At 46.7% G+C, this 24,183-nt stretch overlaps 2 protein-coding genes across 2 annotated transcripts; one reads left to right on the top strand and one right to left on the bottom strand.

The window, feature by feature from the left end:
• Window positions 1-11,102: 11,102 nt before the first annotated feature.
• Window positions 11,103-11,375, bottom strand: PtA15_8A463 (uncharacterized protein; the record flags this gene model as incomplete). Its single annotated transcript, XM_053171896.1, has 1 exon — window positions 11,103-11,375. The coding sequence occupies one exon, from the start codon at window positions 11,373-11,375 to the stop codon at window positions 11,103-11,105; it is 273 nt and encodes a 90-aa protein (XP_053023114.1).
• Window positions 11,376-19,171: 7,796 nt separating this feature from the next.
• PtA15_8A462 (uncharacterized protein) lies at window positions 19,172-19,821 on the top strand (the record flags this gene model as incomplete). The annotated part of the gene is made up of 2 exons (XM_053171895.1): window positions 19,172-19,297; window positions 19,372-19,821. The coding sequence occupies 2 exons, from the start codon at window positions 19,172-19,174 to the stop codon at window positions 19,819-19,821; spliced, it is 576 nt and encodes a 191-aa protein (XP_053023113.1).
• Window positions 19,822-24,183: the final 4,362 nt, after the last annotated feature.

Here is a 24,183-nt window from a genome sequence, read left to right as displayed (position 1 = left end):
TTCCGGTTATCAATAGGAGTATAACATACTCCCCTCAATGACCAGTGTGGTGTTCCATATGCGTGACAATGCCAAAATACCATTGCAGAGGTATTATAGTAGAGGGAGTGCAGTGCGGGGGAAGAAGGGAAGAAGGAGCAAGATGGGAGGAGAGGCCTTGATCCCCAACATTGGGAATCGAACAGGTTAGACAGTGGATGCAGAGTGTGAGGATGAGGATGGAAGATGGCTTGGTTGCATAGCAACACATGACATCATGCAGCGCAGTACATGCATGAAAGTGCTGTGTAGCTCAAGCGCCTCATGCAGCATATATCCCTCATTGTTTGTACGCATAGTACAGCATATGCAGGTAGATAAGCTGTACAGGAAGTGTCTCCTGCAGCATAAATCCCTCATTGTTTGTACATGTAGCACAGCATATGCAGGCAGATAAGCTGTACAGGAAGTGTCTCCTGCAGCATAAATCCCTCATTGTTTGTACATGAAGCACATCATATGCAGGTAGATGTGGTGTACAGGAGGTGTCTCCTGCAGCATAAATCCCTCATTGTTTGTAAGGCAGTGCAGCACACACATGCAGATGCTGTGTAGTTGAGTGTCTCCTGCAGCATAAACCCCTTGTTGTTTGTACATGCAGCGCAGTACATGCATGAGAGGCTGTGTAGTTGAGATCCCCTGCAGCAATAATCCCTCATGAGGAGCTTCCCTGGAGCAAAAATCCCTCACCCTTCAATATATAAGGAGGCCCTTTCTCCCCTCATCAGACTTTTCCCCATCAGCCTACAGAGGTTTGGTCACAAGTGGTTAGTTAGTTTAGTTAGCATCATCCTACAGAGGTTTGGTCACAAGTGGTTAGTTAGTTTAGTTAGCATCAGCCTACAGAGGTTTGGTCACATATGGTAGTTTAGTCAGCAGTGCGGTTATTAGCGGCATTAGTGGTTAGTACAAGTAGCGTATAAGTTAGTAGCAGTATTAGTGTTTTGGAAGTAGTAGAACCAAGCATAACACAATAACAAGTTTGCGTTAAACAGCATATTAGTAATGTGTAGTACAAGTATAAAAAAGTAAGTATATTGCCTGCAAGCAAAGAAGTTATAACAGATTTGCTAGCCTGTTGAATCAAGTGATCTAGGTCTGATAGAGATTACTATATTCTATCTTGGAATCAGCCATATCTTTATAAATATTGATTACAAGACTCTTAGATATTTGCATAGTATTATTAGAGGGGCAGGTCTTTCAAACCACCCGTAAGTTGTAATAGCCTTTCAACCTATTAAGCAATTTATTTCCCCCTCAGCGGATATTTCACCAAATTATATTTAGTGTCCCACACGAGTCCTACACCGGAACTTTCTGGTCCACGGGATGCATGTACATCAATGACCAGAACGATCTGGTCACCGGGACGCATGTATCTCGATGACCAGAAAATTCTGGTCATTGGGACACATGTATCTCGATGAACGGAGAAAACCAAGGCAATACTCCTCTTGATGACTGGTCCGCTTGGGTCATCGAGAAGAGTTATCTTATATTATACACCTCTCGATGGCCGGAGAGAACCATCCAGTCATTGAGCGGAGTTGTTTACTCCTCTTGATGACTGGAGAGGACCACGCACGTATCTTGATGACCAGAACGGGCCCGGTCATCAAGGAGAGTGTTTACTCCTCTCAATGACCAGAGAGAACCGGTCAACGAGGTGATTGTTTGCTGCTCTCAATGACTGGCCAAGAGAGCCGGTAATTGAGAGGAGTATTTTCTCCTCTCAGTGACCGGACCCGGTTATCATTGCAAACATATTTTGTTCTTTCTTGGCAAGCTTCGAGTAGGAGTTGGTGCGTTTGTTGATACTGTGTCGAGCGTCTTTGCCGATGAAGTTGAGTGGATGGAGGTGTCTGGTTGATTGCGGCTGGGAGGCAACCCGCAGAAGTCAGCAGGTGATCGCGGGTTTGACTGCCCCCGGCAATGTTCCCAGGGTCGTTCTGTGGGTCCGTTAGCGCACAAGAAAGGAACCCGGGCAGCCAAAGTTTGCCCCCGAACGCCCAGTCGCAGCTCCGTTAGAGATGCCCTAAGGAGGATATGGGTCGGGTCTTGGGTTGACCCGGTGCATGGCCATGTGGTTCCTTCCTGGCGATGAGGCTGTACATACACATAGCCTTGTCACCCGGAACCCTTGCAGGCAACAAGGCGGCATAACCTTGTCATCCGGAAGGAATCCCTTCCGGAAAACAGGGTAGTAATGCCTTTCCACCCAGAGGGGATCCTTGCGGATAGCAAGGGGAAAACCTTGTTGCCCCAAAGAGATGCCCTTGTGGTCCAGAAGGAATCTCTTCCAGACAACAGGTTGGTGTAGCCTCTTCGCCCAGGGGCGACCATTCCGGGAGACAAGGGGTCTTGGGTCTCTCTTGGGTTGACCCAACCCACTTGCATGCTGAGATCCAATGGGGGTCGGTGTTTGGCAAGCCAAAGGCAGGGGAAACAGCGCCTGCAGGGCCGAAGGGGCGACCACAGATAGATATCTCAACATAAACATATCAAGAAATATCACAATTCACGGCTGTCAGCTGACTTAATCGGGTCATAGCCAGGTCTTTGGGCCAACCCGAAATGAAAAAGACCTGCCCAAACCCAAACCCAATTAAAGGTTGGGTCAAAATCAAAAAAAGGGTGCCCAAACCCGCCCCATGACCCAATGGGTCTTGGGTCGGTGTTGGGTTGACCCGACCAACAAAGGGTAGTTACAATACGCGTAACGCGTAGATAACGGTAACGTAACAAAATTTTTGTTGTTATCTACGCGTTACGCGTAACGGCAGTGCAATTACGTTATTGCAACACATTGAGCCGGTTTTTTTTATGCTCGTTGTGTTATCCGGGCGCGCGGAGCCCTTGAGAACGGGCAAAAAATGAGGCTAATAAGCCTTAAATGGTCTGTCATCGCGTTATCCGGGGGATAACGCGATAACGGGCCTCAAAAATGAGGCCCGTCACGTTACGCGCCGGGCCTGAAATGACCCCGTTACTAGTAAAGTAACGGGGGGCCCCGGATAACGGGGGTAGTTACGTTACCAAAATTGCGTGGATAACGCAACGTAACATAACTACCCTTTGTTGACCCAACCCACTTGCATCCTGAGGAAAGGCTACAGTTGCGCGCGAACTTAACACAAGCTAACACAAGGTCCTGCGGGCACGTGCAGCTTTGGCTGGTTGCAAAGCAACCCCTCCCGGAGGGAGGGACTTGCATACTAAAACACCTTTCTGGCATGAGCCACATCCAAGGAACTTGACGGTTTGGCTGGGAGCGGTCTTGTTTGTGTCACCACACCTTCACTACTCTCTAGTTTCTTTCTACATTGGAGTACATAATACATCTGTATATCCTTGATTTTTTAGTATTTTTTTACTACAACATTTGCATTGCATTAAGGGGAAAAAAATATTCAAGTTTGTGATTTTGAACTTTGCTTCTCAAGGCTCACATCACAAGGACCATGTGCACTCGCACTAGAAGGATATTTATGCTTAAGGGGGAAATTGGTCATGAAGCTACCGAGTGGCTCACATCACTCGTTAACTGCGGCAAATCCGCATACAACTTGCCCCCTTTGCCTCCATCCAATTGCTCGATCAAAATAATTGATCATATTACTCCCTCTAGGCCATTGGACAAGTTGACCACCCTTCTGGTTCCAGAAAATCAGAATGCTGCCACCTCCCGACTGACCTGCCAACCTAAAATCTGAGGCATCAAAGATAGCCTACTCCTCCCAATGAAGACTCCCGTGTTTGATCTTCCAATCCCTCTTCAAAGTGCAAGGGGTCTTCTGTAATGACATTTGGCTGCAACGATTGGAGCATCTCTGGGTGATTGTTCTCTCCAGAAGGTGGTGAGGGTAGATCATTTGTTTGTATGTCCTCCATCATGATCTTGTGGCTAGTTACAAGTGTTTGACTTGGCAACTTTGTTCTTCCAATCACTGTTTTACCAACTTGGGGGACTTGTCCACCTATGTACTGTTGTTATTTATTGCTTAGCTGTTTCATTACTCATACTATTTGATAGCCAATTACTTTTTCATTAAGTATCCTTAATTACAATATAATGTGATGTTCTAGGACCCAGCATGCAGAAAACCCCCCATAAATGACTGTAACCTAAAATCCAGAATTTGGCCAAAATTCATACATTTTTTGACCTCATTCATACACGTCTTGTGCGTACGCTCAGAGTATTTCCCAACTTTCTATACATTCTCCGTGCTAGAGCTGGCCCCTAGTACCCATTGGCGGGTGCTGGGTGTCTGGTTTTTCCTCAAAAAAATGGGCGGGTACCCGTACAGGTACCTGCCAGATACCCGCCCAGCATACTGGGGAATACAGCTAGCTGCACGGCTCGCAGTACGGGGCACAGCCGGGGGACTGCCGGGTACCTGCACTGCAGGAAGCCTGCCATAAACTCCAATCCATCGGAACATATGCTGACAGCCTCCCTCCCGACTGCCCGATCAAAACACCTCACATTGTTATGGCGCGAAGAAAGAAGCAATCTCACCTCTCCCCCAGATCCCCAGAATCTGCAAGTGACAGTCGTGTACTTGACCCACATTGGAAAAAGAAAAGCAAAGGCGCAGTAGTCAATCTAGTGGAAGATTCCGAATCCAATGAAAGCAACAAAGACCCGTCCCCCACTGAGCTTTCCAGCAAAAATCCCGGAAGCACTCAAGCAAAAACATCTCCTGAGGATGTTTCTGATCAAAAAGAGCTAGGTTAGTGTTTCTGAAATTCCATCTTCCTTCATGCAATTGCTGACCGACCAAAATTGGCACCTTTCAGCAAAGGCACAGAAATTGCATCAGAACCAACTTAGCTCAAGCTATTTGTATTACGCCAGCCCCCATCTTTCTGACCAACTAGACAAAAATGGGTGCAAGATGATTGCGTTCCTGTGTCAGGCGTGAGTCATTGTCCCATCAGTGGCTTTCTTTTTGTTTATTGAGTACTGGTTATTTCTTGTTTTCAAATTTCAAGCTGTGGCACCAGAATTCACCGCCCTACTTATGACACTTCTCTGACAAATCTCTCCAAGCACGTTGCAAATTGCCTCAAGAAACAACAACAGGTCATTGAAACTAAGAATCTCGCCGTGGTTGGGGTATCTGGAACTGGCAATATTGATCCACACAAGGTAAGTGTGATTTGCTTATTTTGATTTTTTCTATTCAATAGACTGAAATATTAATGTAAAAAGGTCGCCCAGCTATGTGCAATCTGGTGCGCTGAAGCAGCTTGCCCTTCTTTGGCTCTTGGAAAACAGGCACATTGCGGCATCCTGCATCTGACCGTCTTGAAAAATCTGCCCACCCGCAAGGCAGTTTCCCGTGGCATAAACATCCTATATACCGCCGTTCAGGGAGAATACATCAAATCACTTGAAGTTTGTTTTTTCTCTCTCTTTCTTTTGAATTAACCGTTTGAATTTCTGATTTTATTTTTGATTTAGCATCATAAGGGAGCGATGTATATAGGACTTGATGCCTGGCAGTCGCCCAATGGGTATGATATTTTAGGAACGGTGGTATACCGCTTGATTCAACACAAAGGCAAAATTTTTGAGTTAGAGGCAATTCCCCTTGACTTTGTCAGGTTAAAGGAAAGACACACTGGGGTGTATTTGGCGGAAACTGTCCGAGCAATTGTAGAAAAATTCCGAGTGCAGAATAAGGTAAAATCATCCTCACTTTTGCTCTGGACCATTTTTGGATGCTGGTTAATTTTTGCTCTCTTAGATTTGTGGTATTGTAACGGTGTGGTGTTCCATTCCAAACCATAAGTAGTATTTTATTGCTTTTCTTTACATATATTCATCATTACATTGCCCATCTCCCCATAAACCTTCACAAATACCTCATTATTATTGCATATTCAGATTCTACGCCAAATTTCACCTGTAGTCACTCATACATAGTACCCCCTTATCTTCAATGGTTCAATAGTTATAAAGGATATGTGACTTACAGAAAACCTACAGTCTTCATTACTTACAATACTCATTTCATTAGTAACTTAGTTGAATCATTACATCACATTCTTTTCACATATATATTCTCACATACTAAACCCTTTACATAATTTACTCATTATGTACTATCCCTATTGTACACATTACATCATTGGATCTGTGCTTACCCCTTTCAGTAGTGCTCATCATTACAAGTTGTTACTATGTTCACATCACTTTCCCCATTTGTACAATCTTTTATTCCCATAGCCAGAACCTTTCCCCATTTGTACAACCTTCATTCCCATAGCCAGAATTCCTCATTGTCTGTGCTCATCCTTCCTTCTTATAAGAACTGTCCTTCCCCCCCTCACTTGTACCCCAGCAGAGCAGAGCAGACCCTAGCTAGCCAATGCAGAATTTATAGAGAATTTTAGATACAGAAATTATAGTGCCCATTCTCATCAACCCATTGCCATTGAATCATTTCCAATTGCTTTCCCCCTTCAACCATTGCTCCAACCCTCTCACCTTCAGTAGGCAGTAGTCAGCTCATAGTACTAGCTCCTAAGATCAAGTAGAAATCAGCCACACCTTTTCTTCTTTTTCTTAGTGTTACTCTCATCCCCTCAGCATTAGTCAGGAAGGCAGCCTCATCAGCACCCTTGCATAGCTTACATTAGTACTAGTGTTGCTATCCATTTCCCTTCCAAGCTCTATTCTCCCCTTTGAGTAGTTCCACAACGGACAACACCAAAAACAATCAGAAAATGATCCAGGAGATTGCCAAATTCAGGTGGCCCAGATTCACAGGCAAGGCACAATGGGTTCAATGCTTTGCCCATATCTTGAACCTCATTGTTCAAGTAATACTACAACCTTTTGGAAGCCACAAGGCACAGAAAGATATCAACTGCCATGATGCAGAAAGCAACTCCAACAGCAATGAGGGGTCGGACTCTTATCCAGAGGACCCACAGAATCTGATTCAAATGTATTCTTTTTATCTGTGTTATCATATTGAAATCTCCTGATAATCACATGATTCTACATAGGTACAACGAAGATAAATACAATTCTGAAGATGAAGACACAGAATATCATACAGCCATGGATAAGAACATTGCAGGCGAGCTCATTGATGACAAAGAGCTTGAATTAGAGACTGAGGATATCAACGATCTGAGTGACAAAGCCGACGATGACATATACACTACCAAATCATGCCAAGAGACGTTGGCCAAGGTAAACCATCATCCCCCACTCTTGAATAATCAAACAACACTTGCTGATAATTAAAGAAATTAGTTCCGGGAAATTGTTTGGAAGCTCAAGAAATCACCGACTTCAAAGACCCTTTTTGTTGAAATCTGTCGGGAGAACAATTGTTCTAGGCCGCATATGATTGAGCGCAACATCTGTAAAAGATGGAATTCCACTCTGGTACAACTTTTGAGCATCCAACAATGTTCAAAAGCCATGTGAGTCAAGCTTTGCCCCCTTCCAAAAATCAAACCCCTGTTTGACATTCTCTTTTCAGTCTTGAGTGGCAGAAAGATAAGCGCCATGGAAACCTTTGATTATATCACGTAAACCAGGCTGATCTTGACCTAGCTGGCCACATGATTGACATACTTCAACCATTTTATGATATAACCTTCCAAGTATCAACTCGCGGTGGTGCTCAAATATCCCAGGTCTTTTCTTCATCAATCAGATTGTTGATATTCATGTGACATCTGTGACATCCCTCTAGATCTTCTAGCGGCCCCATTCTCGAGTGACGTCATTCGGCTCTTGGTCCTCTCAAAAGTCCCCTGCAAGAACTCCGCTCAGACCTTCCTTCCTTTATCTTCTCGGCTGTATAAACTCTCTCCTTTCCGAATCTTCTGACTTTCCCTCTTGGGGAACCTGACAATCTCATTTACTGTCATCATCGAAGCGACCATCATCATCATACTCTTTATTCGCTCCTGTTCCTCCACGTTCAACATATTCATTCGTCGACATCTCTCATCAAGATTCATTACTTGATCTCGCTGTTTCAGCGCAAATCCCTTCTTCTCGACATTCCGCCAATCATCATTCCTGCGCTTCAATACGCATTCCACTTCCTTTCGATAACTCGTCGATTCCTGTCTACAGTTTGATAGATATCTCACCTCAGTAGGTTCTTAATCGGCAATCCGTCATCCTCCTTTGACAACACCAAAAACTGACTTCCTTTATCTTAGTTCTCATTTGTTTCTCGTCCGCTTGTGTTTCCTCGTGTATCTCAGCTCGTGTTGTCTTTGCCTTTAGGTACTTTTTCTTTTTGTTTTATCTCATGTATTTCTTAAATTGTTTTACTTATTCAAAATCCCCTTTAGTTTGTTGATTAACACAGATCACCGGTCATTTGTCAATGGCCATTTCTGATTGACAAAATGTGTACACCCCGGCATTGAGGAACACTTGCCAAGCTGGGCTTCAACTAACTAATAAATACTACACGCTTACAGACTGCTCACTGTTGTATTGAGTAGCTATGGGTGAGCTCCTTTCATAAATCCATCTAAATCCATTCAAATCAATACTTATTCCCGTTCCTTCCACAGTGCTACATCCATTGTTAAAAGACAAATATTTCAAACTTTCAAAATGGAAAGCTGGATGGATTAAAGAATCCATCAGAATCGCCCATGATATGTGGGAGAATCACTACAAACCCAATTCTCAGCCAACCATAACAAACCAGACAAAGTCACGTCCGAAGGTAAGTGAAGTCACAAACTCTTGTTCTTTTTCTATCTACCTCCATTGATGCTGAATCTCTTCCAACTAGCCACAGATGGGTGTGATTGCTCAACTCAGCAGCGCTTCTCAAGCTTGTTCAGGAGGTGGCTCAAAGGATCCGCTCAGTGTATGGCTTGCGGGAGGATTGGCTTTGGATGACGATGGCCAGCCAGTAAACCCTCTCAAGTGGTGGACTCAACAAGGGCGGGCATGTAATGACCACGGCGGTCTGCTCCAGATGGAACTTGACGTGCTAAGTTGTCCGGGTGGGTTTTCTGTTGAATCTTATTTCTTTTCATGAATCCTAACCAATTTTTTCTATGACAGCAACAACTGTTGACGTTGAGCAATCTTTCAATTTTGGAAGGGACTATGTGTCATCAAAGAGACACAGTCTCAGCGCATCATCTGTCAGTCAAGGGATGACGGTCGCTTTCTACTCCAAATATGATGAAATGATATTTCACCCAAGTCCAACTCATCAATTGCTCCTGTTTGATGATGTCAGAGGATAGGAAAGCAAAATTTCCATTCTTGAATGTAATTCCTGTAAACAAAATGAGTTTCTTGTAATTCACATTATATGCCCTCATGTACAAAATTAAAGTAAAAGTCAACTTGGTATTATTGGGTTTAGAATTTTGGAATGTGGTAATGTTGCAGTAAAATTAGTGAAACCCATTTTCTTGGAAATGCTGTAATTAATTTGAACTAGAGGCCAAGGTGGCTTTGCCGCTGCAAATATTAGGCTTTACAGTCCTGTGTTTAATCCCCCTGTCTAGCAAGAATTCAAATTTCAAACTCTGACCCATGCATCCCTCAAATCTCTCAAAATGACACCCAATTCTTCCTTGAGACAGCTCTTGCGGGTTTCCCTCTCTGGGGACGACTAAAATCCTCATCCAACCACTGCAATCAAGTTCAATAAAAGTCAAAATCTCCTCTCTTAGCCTCTGTATGTCTTTCAACCTTTTCAGATTAGTCCCCGGGAGCTTCCTACTATCACCAACTCTCTGATCTAGGAGTGCCTGTAATCACACCATGCATGACATGAGGAATAAATTATGTGTTGGGAGCTTGGTTTTCCTGAGGTGCTGAAATATGTACATTGCAACTTCACATAAAGCTTGGCTGGTCTGCGTAAATGTATGCTTGATCCCAATTGCCATGATCTTGAGAATCAGAAAGTAGTGTCAAGTTAAACAACAGTAGTTATTCACCCACCAAAAAAGCTGCAAATTATTCTATGGCTGACAGGCTGTTGGTTTGTATGTATTACTATTTCTCAGTTTGGTTATAGCTATGTGCTAGCTGCTGATGTGGACATATAAATGATGTAAGAAAATGAAAAGAAACAATGACATTAAGTTTTAAGCAGTAAATCTTCATAGACCAACCAGGCATTCAAATATAAAATCCAAACTTGTTAGTGGATATCTGACTGACACAGAATGCAAGGGTAAGGGACAGTAGACATACCATCAGAAGTTCAGGTGTTGAAGTCACACAGTTGAGAAGTCCTTTACATGTAAACTATTTCAAAGATTTTCATGTCTTACATTTTGCGCACCTTATTTCATTTCATAATTACAAGGCAAGATACATCATAAAATGAAGTTTGAGATTGCAAAGACATAACAAATAACTTTGGCAAAGCTATGCCAACAACTGTACATGAACATTCAGCTTTTATTAACTGTGGAAAATAGGCAAGAAGGACAGAAGCAGAAGGTTCTCACTCAGCAAAAAGGACTAAGGCAAGCTTCCAAAATTTTCAGAGGAAAATAAAACAGAAAACTGATATTTTTCTTGCTAATTATAATAAGACAAAAAACAAGACAAAACACACAAAGAAAAGGATGATGAAGAAAAAAAAGGGTGGGGGGAAGGGAAACACTTATTATGAAGACAAGCCAGGAGAAAATATCCTTTTGATTTGGTTGTGATCTGTATATAAACCAGGTTGGGGAAGACATCTCACAAGGTTTTACAATCTTGGCAGTAGGTAAACTGTGACAAGATATGATTATCAAGCCTCTTTGTGGATAGATTTGGATGAATTGTATCAGAAATATTGTGAGAAGAGTAAAGGTTGAACCATCGTAAATGGCTAGACATGTAAAACAGAATTGGGTTTGCTAGGGTTGCCCGACTGTTTGACCAGAGTTACCAACAATACGTGTATTGTTGCCCAGGACACCGGAAGGGCAGTGACGAGTGTCTCGAGGAGGCAATGGTGCCAATCAGTTGATTGGTCACTCTACCCAACATCCAGGCAGCGGTATCCTTGACATTGATTGACGGATCCTGCATCATTTTAATCAGGGCCGGCGGCCCACTTGCGCAGACTGGAGTCGGCGCCGCCGGCGACGAGGAAGAGCTGCGAGTCGGTGGGCTCCTGGAGCGGGAGAGGAGTTTTGGAGGGTGACATGCCCCAGGCGAGGCTGAGGAGACGGGTGTTGCAGCGGTCGAGCTCGAGCTGGTTGTCAGCGATGGCGGCGATGCGGATGGCGCCGTCGTCGCAGGCGATGGCCAGCCGGGTGTGTGCGGGGGAGGGGGTGAGGGACCAGATGGCGACGGAGGGGGGCATGGCCAGGGTGCGCTAGACAGAAACAGGTTAGTGTATGTGTGATTGTTTCCGACATTTGGAGAGCTGCGATAAGCTCAACAGGGGACATGACTGGCGCCTGGATAATGAAACTTACAGCCATTCCGAAAAAGCTTGGCTTCTTTGGAGGGAATTTCCAGCGGAAATTCTTTTTGGAATTTCCAACTTGTGTGTATCCAACAACAAGGTTGGACAGATGGATATCCATCCCCACAAGCGCAGTCGCTGAGAGGATGCTACCGGCCAAGCCGTTTGGTAGCGAAAAAAAATGCTGGCCGCGGGGGGACCGGCATCTTGACACCTGGGTGCGTCCATCATGATGGCGGACCGGGGTAAAATTGGTCAAGGATTCCAATTCTGGAATCAAAAAAGGGGGGAAATGAGTAGAAGTCAGTGATTGAGCTCACCTGCTCGTGATATAGGTGTCCTGCATATACCAATGATGTAGGCATAGATATCCAAATGTCCAACCTTGATACTTCTTTGCATACAAGGTTGGAAAATCCCACTGGAATTTCCAGTGAAAATTCCTTTCAAAGGAACCAAGCTTTTTTGGAATGGCTGTATAATCAGGGTTTTTTTTTTCGGATTGTTTGGTCAAAGAATTGTTGAGACTGAACGCAACTGGATTGAAGAAGTGTAGGCCAACTACACAAGAAGGCAAAGTATTGGGACTGGCCAATTAATGTGGACTTTGGTTAGGATTGATGGCTGAGGCTGTGATCTTGGTGAGCAAAATTGAGGATGTGTTGGAGGCAAGGATGGTTCTCGGTTTTCAGATAGAAGCAAGCTGAGAGAAGATTGTTTGCTTGAGCAATAGCTTCTTGGCAATTGCCTATTGAGCAAACGAGCGGATCATGAGTTGATGCTTCTGGCAAGTGTGGAAGTGGAGCCCAATTTTTGAGGCGTCCGTGTTGATCGTCATCATAAGCACCACCAATCAAAGCGACTTCCCTGCGGCATGTGGTTGGGTTTTCTACTTGCTTGGTGGGTGGGACTCCTTCTTCTGCCGCTTTTGTTAACATGCCTTTGTGGAATCAACCTGTAGGAGAGGGGAGGCAGGGCAGGTCCACGCGAGATCAGAATCCAATTTGATGAACAATAGAGATAAGGGAGCATGAGACTTGTACCACGGAGGCATTGTTCTACCAAAGCCTGCACCCTGAGCTGACAAAGTGCTGATCAAGGGAAAAGGGCCGTCAGACAATCTGGATTCTGGTGGATCTTGACGCAGGGGCAGATGTGACGACGGAGTGGCTTGGCATGCTTGCAACATTTTCAGGCTCAGCTGGTGGTATGTAGAGGGAGGTGTGAGGGTTGGTTTGTGGTGGCGGTAGAAACAACAAATGCAAACAGATGAAGCGTTGTTGAGGACGTGGTGGTGGTCGCAAGGCTGGAGTGGTTGAGTAAATGTGTGTTTACATCCAGACGAAGCGTTGCAGAGGACACAGAGGCGGGAGTCAGGCTGACGCGGTGGAGTATAGGGCCGTGGCGGTGGCGTTGACTGTTGTTGAAATGATGATCAGTGCAAGCTTCAGGTGGCGGCCTGAGCTGGCCTGAGGCTGGGATTCTATAAATAGGAAGCCTGAGGAAGAGATGTTTCCTCAGGCAACTCTCTGTGCTGGCTTCCAGCAGGGGGTTGTCTCACCCCCGTCCGCTGCTGCAATCGCGCAGTTTGACGGGGGATACTCGTGGACCCCCCTGTGCTTTTGGGCTGGGGGTCTTCCTCTCATCACTTTTTAACCCTGCAAGACAGGGATGGGTGGTGGGCCACGGTACGTCAGCTTGCTGCGTTGGGTGGCAGGGTGTGGGTGTGGTTTTGGTGTTTTTTTGTAGGCTTTGTTTCTGTGTATTTTGTTTTTTGTATTGGGAATTGTGGATCTTTGTTTGCTTGTTTTTTAAAAGGGGAAACCCTTGATTTTTTTTTGTATATTTGGCCATTTTTTAGGGGAGACCCTTGATTTTTTTTTTGTATATTTGGCCATTTTGTAGGGGAAACCCTTGAATTCTTTTTCTGTGAATCTGAGGCTTTAATATACTTGGATTTGGCTAAAAAAATGGTGATAAACTATTGTATTGGGGTGAAAGTCTGAGGTAAGTCAAGGTTGGATTGCAGTGCCACCCCAGTTTGGCCACATATCCTGGCCTCTTCACAAAAATGATTGTGTGATTTTTTTTTTTTTTTTTTGCTTTTCAACATCCACATGTGCACATGCAAGTGAACTTTTTTACTGTTTGCTAATAGTCACCCTAATGTACGCGCGTACATTGAGGTGGAAATATCACAGGATGGGCCTTTCACAGCCTCATGAAAAGTAAAAACTTTGTGTTGAGACACCAATTGTCCCCCTGATGTACGCGAGTACATGAGGGGGACAATATGACATACTGCGCCTTTCACATCCCCATGAAAAGGACACACTGGTCATGGAGCCAAGAAAGGCCTATATTTTGGATGAGTTCTGGATGAATTCCAGATGAGTTCTGGATTATTCCTTGGCAAGTTATGGTTTATTTCAGGATGATTTCCAACTGATTTCCGGCTGACTTCCAGTCTTGTTCATACCTATTCAATATTTCTTTACCAAAGGCCTCCAGCACAGTTATGGAAAAAAGTTACGGTAAGGCACTCCCTGGGGAGTGGGAACATATCTCCTCTGGTGAAGGGTAAAAAAAAACTAGATAAATTTCCTATTTTTATAGGAAATTCAACCAACGGGATTTTTGCGGAGAAAAAGATAATAAAATTGCCTGACACCCGCGGGTACCCGGGTACCTGGGTACCTGCCTGAGCAAAAGTGCCTGACACCAACACTGGGAAGTTACGTTACGTTACGTTACTGGGGCATAATCTGTAACGTAACTATTCTCCGTTACTTTGCCAGTCGTTACGTTACTCAGTAACAATTCAGTATGGGCGCTCGCCGTAACGTAACTTGTGTACTTGATGTTTTTCTCCAGGCCAGTTTTAACGTAACGGCCAGTAACGCGCCGTAACGGCCTAAAGCTTGTTTAGGCTCTCTATCGGGCTTGGCCCGGGGTACCAGGGGAGCTGTGGTTGTTGTGTGACCCTTGCCAAGTCCAGGCCTAGCCGGATCTAGTTTTCTCCACCAAAGACCAAACCATTCCCCCAAGCAACCTCAACTACACCCCAGCCAAGAAGATGACCTCCCAAACGACAGAAGCTGGACCAAATGTCCAAGATTCAAATGCAGAGAAAAACGGGAACAAATCTGACCAATCCAATATCCAGAGAAACCCAAGAAATCAAAAAACAATAAGCCTCTTTCTATCATGGCCCGCCTTACATCTCGGGTGACACAACAGGCAACTACGCATGAGGACAAAATAGACACATTCTTGAAGGCCAACCTTTTGTTTGAGGAAGGAGCTTTGGATCACAAAACAACACCATTGAAATGGTGGAAGGCCAACTCGACCTCCTATCCAACACTATCTTGGATGGCGTGTGCGTACCTTGGCTGCTCAGGAAGCTCATGTGCAGTGGAGAGACTCTTCTCCGCTGCTTCTGATGTGTGCAGCAGTAGCCGGGGTAGCTTGCTCCCTTCCACTATGTCTCGCTCCATCAGCAGCCTCATGTGGCTACGTGAAGGAGTGCCTCTTACAGGAGACTTTGCGGAGGCAGGGAAAGATTTGTCCACTCTAGTCCCCTCGACCTCAACCAAAAAATAAGGAAATTTTAATATTTACTTCTCTTGACCAGTAACAATTACATTTCCTTTGTGTAATGATGTTTTATTCCCTTCTCCAATAACGTAACAAGAGGGAATCCGGATTTACACCAAAAAAAAATAATGTATCAAGCCAGCGTTACCAGTAACGGTAACGGTAGCAATGAGAAAACCATTACGTTATTGTTACGTTACCCGTTACTGGTAACGTAACTTCCCAGTGTTTCTGACACCCGCGGGTACCCGCCACCTGCACCTGGGTACCTGCCTGTGCGGGTGCAGGTGTCCAGATTGAGGGGCAATTAAGGCTAGTACCCGCACCCGCCACGGGTACCCGGGTGCAAAGTGCCAGCTCTACTCTGTGCCTACCATTTTTTTGCCCACAGGGGGCACCAGGCCTGCGTACACATAAAAAAGAAACTCAGATTGAGGATATTTCAACCCTCTCAATGACTGGCACACGCCAGTCATTGAGTGGGTCTCAGCCGCTGCCTACTCAATGACCGGAGTGGGTACAAAACACACTCGATGACTGGCACACACTGGTCATCAAGAGCGTACACAACCCACTCAATGACCGGCACACGAGTGGGCTGAGACCCACTCAATGAGCGGTGTGCGCTGTTCATTGAGTGGGTTGTGTGCCAAGGGGGGGGGGGGGGGGGGGTGCAGGGGGGTGCAAAGAGGAACACCAGGACCTTTCCCCTGTTGACTCACATACACCACGGGTTATGGTGGACGGATGCTTGACGCAATGGATTGCGTCAGCTTGACCGGGCTGCCAGATCTGGCGGCATATCTGTGGGGGGCGTAATGCCCGCGGTCGCTTAGCGGCACTGCGGCAGCTTGACTGCATTCCGTTGGCTCAACGTCAGCTGCAAGTGCAGCTGAAGCCCGAAAAAACTTCACTTTCTCAGTGTACATGAGACTTGAAACCACAACTAGCATCATACACAAATTTCACTAGCCCGCCGCTTATAACCACATAGGCTAACACTGCAGGCATCTTGATGTTGCTGCGGGCCGCAGCAACAGCAAGATGCCCGCAGTGTAATCACTCCATACCCCTTCCTATAATTATGCATATATATTGATGCAATTTATTCAATTAACCACGTGAATCTTCTTTTTGTCAATTTTTCTCACAAGTTTTGATAGATGATTTTTTTTAATTTTTTTTTTCATTACATATGTAGTCTCTTCCTGAACGTTTGAATAGGTTTAGAAAAAGACATCAGAAAAGTTTTTTTTCTTTGTCTATAGTCATGATGCCGTCAGGCTGACGCATGACCGCGGTCAGGCCAACGGCGGAGTCCTGCCAGTTTTTGACGGCGGTCCGCCGGATCTGGCGGGATTACAATAATCAGGGTATGCCCGACGGGTGCTTGACCGCGGCGCAGGTCAGGTCAAGCCAACAAGCGGCCACCCAAAAATTTTGACCTGTGGTGTACATTTGAAGTTACTACCCTCCCAACCCCAGGCTTATCGTCATACCTTTGTGGTGTGTACGTTTGATGGAAAAAAGGTCATTCATACACATTTTGTGTGTACCAATTTTTGTTTTTTCCCAAAATTCCATACATTTTGGTTACGGTCATGCATGGGGGGTCTCCTTGGTCCTGATGTTCTTCATTCTTTCATTTTGTGCTTAATTAAATGGGATGGAAACTCAAATTTTCTCGAGTTACCAACAATCACACAGCCCGGACACTAATATTCTTGAAGGAGGCGGTCAGCGGGCATTTTCCACCAACTAACCAGCTTTCATTCTCACAAGTGGGGGTCTGGCCGGGAACCCAACTTTGTGTTGTTATTGGATACTTGGGAACTAGACTTGTGCGGAAACGTTGAATGAACCCTTTGGAAGGCAAATTCTTTACTCCAGGCAACAAAGAAGCTCAGATTGGATTGGGCGGCTCGGACAGCAGAGACACAGTAATTGCGGAAAATGGAGAAGGCTCCTCTTCAAGACCAGCCAAAACACAATCGTGGTTGGGATTAGCGGGAGGACCAAGACTAGGTCAATCATCCTTTTTGTTGGTGCGGAGCCAGTTTTCACCTAATCAGTCACTCGCGGCGAGGAGGCGACAGCTGTCCCAGCGGAGCACTCTGAACAATTGACCAGCGGTGTCAACTGGAGGAACGACGAGCGGAACTTACGGAGCTCAACCAGAGGAGACTGAAGACAAGACCATGGAAGAAGCACTAGGTGGACCACGACCTGCTGCCCCTACGCCGAGCGGAGCAAAGATACGGCCCAGGGATTATCCGCATCTTAAGTTTTCAGAGGCGGAGGTGGAGCGCTTTATTGACTGGTTCGAAAGAGCAGCTCTTCAGGAGGGTCTGACGGATGCGGATAAAGCGTACCAGGTGGTCAACTTCTTTCCGGAAGGCAAGGACTTGCGGGAAGTGGAGGACATGAAGGGGTTTGAGAATAAGGATTGGACTAAGCTCAAGGAGGAGATACTTGAGAGGTGGGAAGATCGTGGACCCGGGCATTGGGAGAGTGACTTGGAGAAATTGGCTCTGGAGCGTGCGGAAAAGGGCGGTGTTTGGACAAGAGCGGAGTACGTGTCCTACCTTACCAGTTTCGACCAGGTTCTGCGGTATTTGGAGCGAAACGAGATTGTGACGGCCAATATGGGCACGATGAAGCGGATTTGACCAAACCTTCACGGAGAAGGTGCTTCGGGGACTTAACGAGCGGGGGGGGCTGATGGTCAAACCACAAATTGGAGGGCCAAAACTGTTGCCCAGCATGAAGGAGCTGGGGTCCGCTGTCAATGCGGAACTTGAAGTGTTGGAGCTCATGAATGACAGCCAAGGAGACGCGGTTGTGAGGGCGGAACCGGCTTCGCAGGCACCGGTGATGGTCAAAGACGTGAGTGACCTGGCGGATACGCTGAAGGAGCTGAAACTGTTCATGCAGAAAGCGGTGCACAAGCAACCAAAGGAGCAACAGGCGGCCGTGGCTCCAGCAGCCGCTTCCGCGGCTCCTCAGGCGGGCGGAATGCCGCCATGGAGGCGAGGACCTCCAGTGTGCAACTACTGCAAGGAAACCAGCCATATGCGGAATCAGTGCAAATACTTTGAAACGGATCAAGCTGCGGGAAAGGTTTCCTTGTGGGGGCGTGCTTTCTTTTGGCCGGATCGTACACCAGTGGACGGACCGATTCCGAGAGATGTGGTGCGAGCCGGACAACCTTTGGCAAAAGGAAAAGAGGTGGAGGGTAAAGTGAATATTGGGATGGTCAAGGGCATGGTGTGGAAGCCGCCGGCAGTGGCCAGCAGTGTGAAATGTGTGCAAATGGGGGAAGTCTTCTTAGGGGAGCGCTTGGAAAAGATGGATTTGGATCCTGCTCCTGCGCCTAAAGCCAGACCGGAGCCGGTCAAGCAGCTTCCTGTCAGCCTACGTGATGCCAAGGATATTATCCTTCTAGCTACACGTGGTGCAAAGCAAAAGATTAGAGTTATAAAACTCTAAGACAAGGTTATAAGGGTTAATCCAAGTATATTAAAGTCTCAGGTTTGTAGAAAAAAAATTCAAGGGTTTCCCCTACAATTTGCCAAAATACAAAAAAAGGTCAAAGGTTTTCCCTTTTACAAAACAGGGAGCCAAAAGACCGCATACACCCACAAACAGACTAATTACAAGAGAAAGCGGCACATGCTGCTCAAATACAAAAAAAAATACGCACAACATGTGGCAAAAAAACCCGCACCCAGCCACCTAGCGCAGCAAGCTGACGCACCGTGGCCCAACACCCATCCCTGTCTAGCAGGGTTAAAAAGTATTGGGAGGGAGGCCCCCAGCCCTAAAGCACAAGGGGGGCCCACGAATATCCCCCGCCAAACTGCGCAAATGCAACAGCGGACGGGGGTGAGACGACTCTCCAGCTGGAATTACAGCCTTCAAGTCGCCTGAGGAAATAACACCTCCAATCCGACCCAACTTTATAGTCAATCCAATCTGCTGTGATACTCCCAGAGGTACCACCCAACAACCACCTCCCCTCCAGCCACAACCATACACTACCCGCCACCACCGTTCCCACCAAGACGACCGCAGCCTCACCAACGGACACAATGCCCCAACCATCAACCCTTGCCCCCTACTATGTCAACTCTCCCCTGTCGCCGTCAAACTGGCCATGCCCTGCGCCTGAACCACCATGGCTTGCATCCCTGCGCCCCAACCGGACACCACCTACTGTTAGGTAAGGCCAGCCACATACAACCTGCCCATAGGCTCGCCAACCCACCCGTTGTGGCGCCGGTTTGAATAGGTCACCGCCCATCCCTACGTCTTCCTCATCCACTGTGCCAAATCCATTCACGAGTCCCATGCGCGTGCCCGGACACCGACACCCTCGCTTGCAGTCGAAATGGCCGATCGGGCAAAGGCCAAGTCAATCACTCAGGCCGCCTGGGGTTTCGTCAATGACTCCTTGATGTCCCCCTTGTGTCTCGTTGCCAGACCCAAGCTCATCGCTGCCGCCGCCTTCCTCCTCGCCGTCTCCCATTGTCTCTCCAAATCTCCTGCCTCAGATTGGGAGCAACAGGCGGATCCGAAGCTTGAGCATGTCATTCGCGAGTACCTTTCCGTCGACGAGGACGGTAACGAACAGGCTGGGCCGATCAGTGATTCTTCAAACGTAACGTCAAACATATCCAGCATACATATACCCCATCCCTTGCTCTCCCCCTCCAAGACAAATTGTCGTGAGCCTGTCTAACAGAGTCGCCTTCCGACGCTGACATGAGCTCGCCGACGACTATCCAACCCCGCAGGAGTTTCAAGCGCTCAAGCAGGAAATACTCTACTACGAAGACATTGCACCTCGATCCCCCCCCCCCCCCCCCCCCGCCTCAAGCTCCCCCTCGGCCTCAGACAGACCCGCGCCATCGTCTGATCCGCCGTCCTGAAGGCCCTCTTCGACTCCTGGCTCTATTGTGAGGAAGGGATAGAGGTGCTCCAGCTGCTCAAGCCCTATCTGGATTGGCTCCAGGACGCGGTCGAATGGAGCGAACGCGGCTACAGCGTACGTCCTCTCCTCATCTCGCCCTGCCCGACGCTCAGCCTGGGATCCTGTGTTGTTTAGCCGGGCTTCCCCTTTGCAAGCGAGTCAAGCCCGGGCGACTGGCACATCTTTGGCAACGTCCTGCGCCTCGCCGTCCCGCTTGGCCTCTGCACCGTTGACCAATAAACATGATAGGATGTATCTGATTATTATTGAGTTCAGACTCTACCACCCTCCCACACTCCCACAATCATTAACCCTCAATGGTTCCATCTCAATTTTTTGTTGACCATTATCTGCCCTACTTCCTTTTTACTTTTCCTCTGACTGTGTTTTGAAGTTTTTGAATGACGCACAGAAAACTAACCCAAAGCAAGGAAATATGATTCCCTCAAGTAATATATACATCTGGTTTGGTAGAAGAAAACATAACCTGTTGAGCTCTCACCATATTGAAGTGGACATTCTCTGAAATGGATAGAGCCCCTGGATGTGAGATTTGTGTTCACTGGAATTCAAACCATGAGGACTGGATGACAAGAAGGTGCATGTCAATCTGAGTGAAATGAAATTGGGCTGCAAGCTTGGTTGCTGGCTGTGACCTGTCCAACCATGGCAGCACTCAACAATTTGAGTTGGCTTGTTGGAAGATTATTGGCCTGCATTTGCACCTGAAAATTTCAATTTATCTTGATTTGGTCATAAAGAAAAATCAACTTGGTTGGAAAAGTGGGGTAAGTAAGACTTTGAAGTATGCAAATACTGTGAGCAATGGTTTGTGGATTTTGGTATCCAAAATTTCTACATGGAATGACTACACATTTGATGTAGAATATAAAATTATTGCGTGTAATACTGGAACACTGAATGACATGAACTTATTGCATGAGGGGGAAGACTTTGATCCCCGCAGCGGCGGAGCCGCCTTGGCCTCTAGTTCCAACGTAATTGTTGGGAATTATGGCGTAAGAATAAGGCAATTTGGGCCAATTTTGACGTAATAAAATGAATATAGTTAATTTTAAGAGGGGCCTGATAAATCAGGGGTGTTTAATCCCTCTAGAATGAAGAACTGGGGCCTGTAAACAGGGGTGTTTCAAATCCCAGAAAGAAATGGCGGAGAATCTCAAGAGAAGGGGCTTAAACTTACTAGTATAAGACCCTAGAGTCACTTGAGGTTCTTCAGGCGTGAAGTTGGGCAGTTGGAGGCGCTCAGAGGAGGTAATCTTGAGGGCAGGGTGATTACTGGACAGCTTCAGGGCGGAAATTAGGGCTTAAAATCACGAAAGTAGGTATTTTACCTGGCAAATCACAGGCTAATGAGGCTGTTGAAGGCGGGTAAAATTCTAATGGGTAATGTAAAGCTGGGGAATCCCCTTTTGGGCGGAGAAAGGGCCCTTTTTATAGCCTAGGCAGGCCTCCAGGGGCGCCCAGGGGACAGGGGGACACTTGTGGGCGCATTCTGAGGCAATTTGGTTGCGCTAGAAGGCGCTGTGGGTCGTGGAACCTTGGGGCTTGGATACAAGGGTTGCCAAGGACCATTTACAGAGGTTCTGCGTGATTTTACACATGCCTTACACGTCATGGGGGCTGGTTTGGGGGTTCTGTGACGCTCATTTCCGTGGAAATGGGCCACAGAAGGTACTAGAACTGGCTTCTGTGCATTTGTACACGTGCAAGCAGTGCTTCATACATGTTCTGGAGGCGCTTATTAAGTGCTCCAGTTCATTTGACCCCTTCTACATATTTACTACAGTTGTAATTTACACGTAGTGAGGCTTGGGAGAAGCTGGGGCGCTTTCTAGTGTCTCCTGTGCACGTTGCAAGAGCCTTTTTCCATCTAGAATGTTTTTATATTGGATGACGTGTTAATTACATCTTGTTTGGTGATTAATTACATGTGTACAAGACATATAACACATGTAATATTGCTATTGGGGCGTATTCTGGCCCATTCTTACTTACTGGTAACCTGAGCGCTTTGGTTGCGGGCTAGTTTATGCATTATGCATATATGTACACTATGAGCGCGGGCTTGAGCTCTAGGCAACAGAGCACGCAAGCTTGGGTGCGCCACGCAACAAATAAAGCCATCTTTTAAACTATACACAACACCTCAGTTACGTCACTGTAAATGGGTGAAAACATATGTACTTATATATATATATATGCATACAAGTGCATCCACGCAGGGTGTGATGCACTTGCGTAAACTTTGAAGTTAGTTTACACAAGGAAGGGGTAATAATTAAGGGTACGTGTAAGTGAGGTACCCTAGGTTATTTTACCCCTAGAATAAGAATCTTCTATAATATTTTACTTATTAATTACATAAAGCTGAGTAATTAATTATTTATATATGTTTTTAATGTTTTTGCGTAGTTTTACATATGTAAGAGTAATAATGTCTCTTTCATATGTAACACTACTTTTTATAGTTTTATTTGTATTATTTCTATGTCACGGTGGCTCTGCCGTAGTAGCCAGCTGACACTTCCGGTAGCTCCAATGACGGGGGGCAACAAGAAAAAGGCGGGAGAGGTTGCACGGCGAGCAATGGGCGCGGAAACCACAGTAGCCCTTACCTTGAGGGAGCTGGCAGCAATTTCCCCGGTGATGGCGGATGAGATGATCAGTGTGTTGAAAGAGGCGTCAGGGGAAAGGAAGCCAGCAGCAACGGCTGTCACCACTAACGCGGAAACGGCGGAGGTTAAGTGTGCGGAGTTTGGACACTCGCTGGATTCACTTCCCATCCTACCATCTACGGCCCTGTCCTGCCCACTGGGATACGTGAGTATGAGGGTAGGTAACGTCACTAAATGGGCCATGATCAACACGGGGTCTATGATCAACATTCTCCTGGTGGATTTGGCGACGGAGGCCAACTTGGTGCTGCGGAAAACTCACATAAAAATCTGCACAATGGGTGGGTTTACTTGTGAAGTGGACGGGATAGCGGAAGCGGAGACCGTGTAGGTGGCGAAAGTGGTCAAGAAGTTATTGTTCTTGGTGACTAGTGATGAAATGATGCCTTCGAGTCGGAGGGAGGAGGGAACAACGGCCCAAGGAAAAAAGCTTGCGGCTGGGAGAGAGGAACAAAGAAGCCCAAAAAGGGGCTAGACTGCTAGCTTGTGGGGAGGAAAAAAGCTCCGCACTACAAGAGACTCATTGGTCTCAGGGAAAAGGCGCAGAGGACTTATGATTTTTTATTCTATCTATGTTAGTGATATATAACCTATTGCAACTAGGGGCCAGGTTGTGGGACAGAAGATGAAATGCATATGCATCTGCAGGGAAAGGAAAGAGTGTGACAGATGGAGGAGCGGAGAAGGAAGAGAACAAGCTGTGAAATTCCAACAACTAGGTCTCATGAGATCATTCTTGGTAGACCGGCTCTCTTTGCTTTTTGAGCGCAATTGCGCTTCTGCCCCGCAAGGCAAGAGGAAGTGATGCGGGTGGAAGGGACTCACGAGAAGCAGTACAAGACGATCATCTGCCAGCCTCAAAGCGGAGATTGGGTGACGGAGGTGGGCAATGGGGCACCGCATCACTGTGCGGAGCCTCCCGCGGAGGATTTTTAGTTGTCGGCCGAGCTATCCGGGCGGAGGAAGCTTTGACTCAGCCTGGACGGTCAACATTTAAGAAGCGGGAGGGTATTGGCGAAAGGACGGAGAGGCGAGTCAATACCAAATTGAGCCTTCCATTGTGTGAATCTCTGAGTGTGGAAGGATCAAAGCACTACCACAGCGCCACTGTGGTGAGCTGTGACTCTGGGACAGGAACGAATGACAAGCGGGGAGCGGAAAAGTTGGTGCGGAAATTGGGAACTGCGCAGCGGAGGCGAGTAGTGTACAAGTAAGTCCTCCCAAGTATGCACTTCCGAGTCGGTTGTCTACAAAGCCCTACCATTGTGCCACGGTCATGAGCGAAATGAGACGTCCGCGCAGGGGTTTGATTGTGGCTAGGACAATCGGCAACAACGGAGAAGCAAGAATGGGGCGAGTCAACGGTGGGAGGTATAAACCAATGGCGAAGAAGGTGCGGCCGTAGAATTTGGCAATGCCGCAGGAGCTCAAC

The sequence above is a fragment of the Puccinia triticina genome, chromosome 8A, assembly GCF_026914185.1.
Source record: "Puccinia triticina chromosome 8A, complete sequence".
NCBI classification, from domain to species: Eukaryota; Fungi; Basidiomycota; class Pucciniomycetes; order Pucciniales; family Pucciniaceae; genus Puccinia; species Puccinia triticina.
The sequence above is the reverse complement of the archived record's forward strand: the minus strand, read 5'-3'. Positions and strand labels throughout refer to the sequence as shown.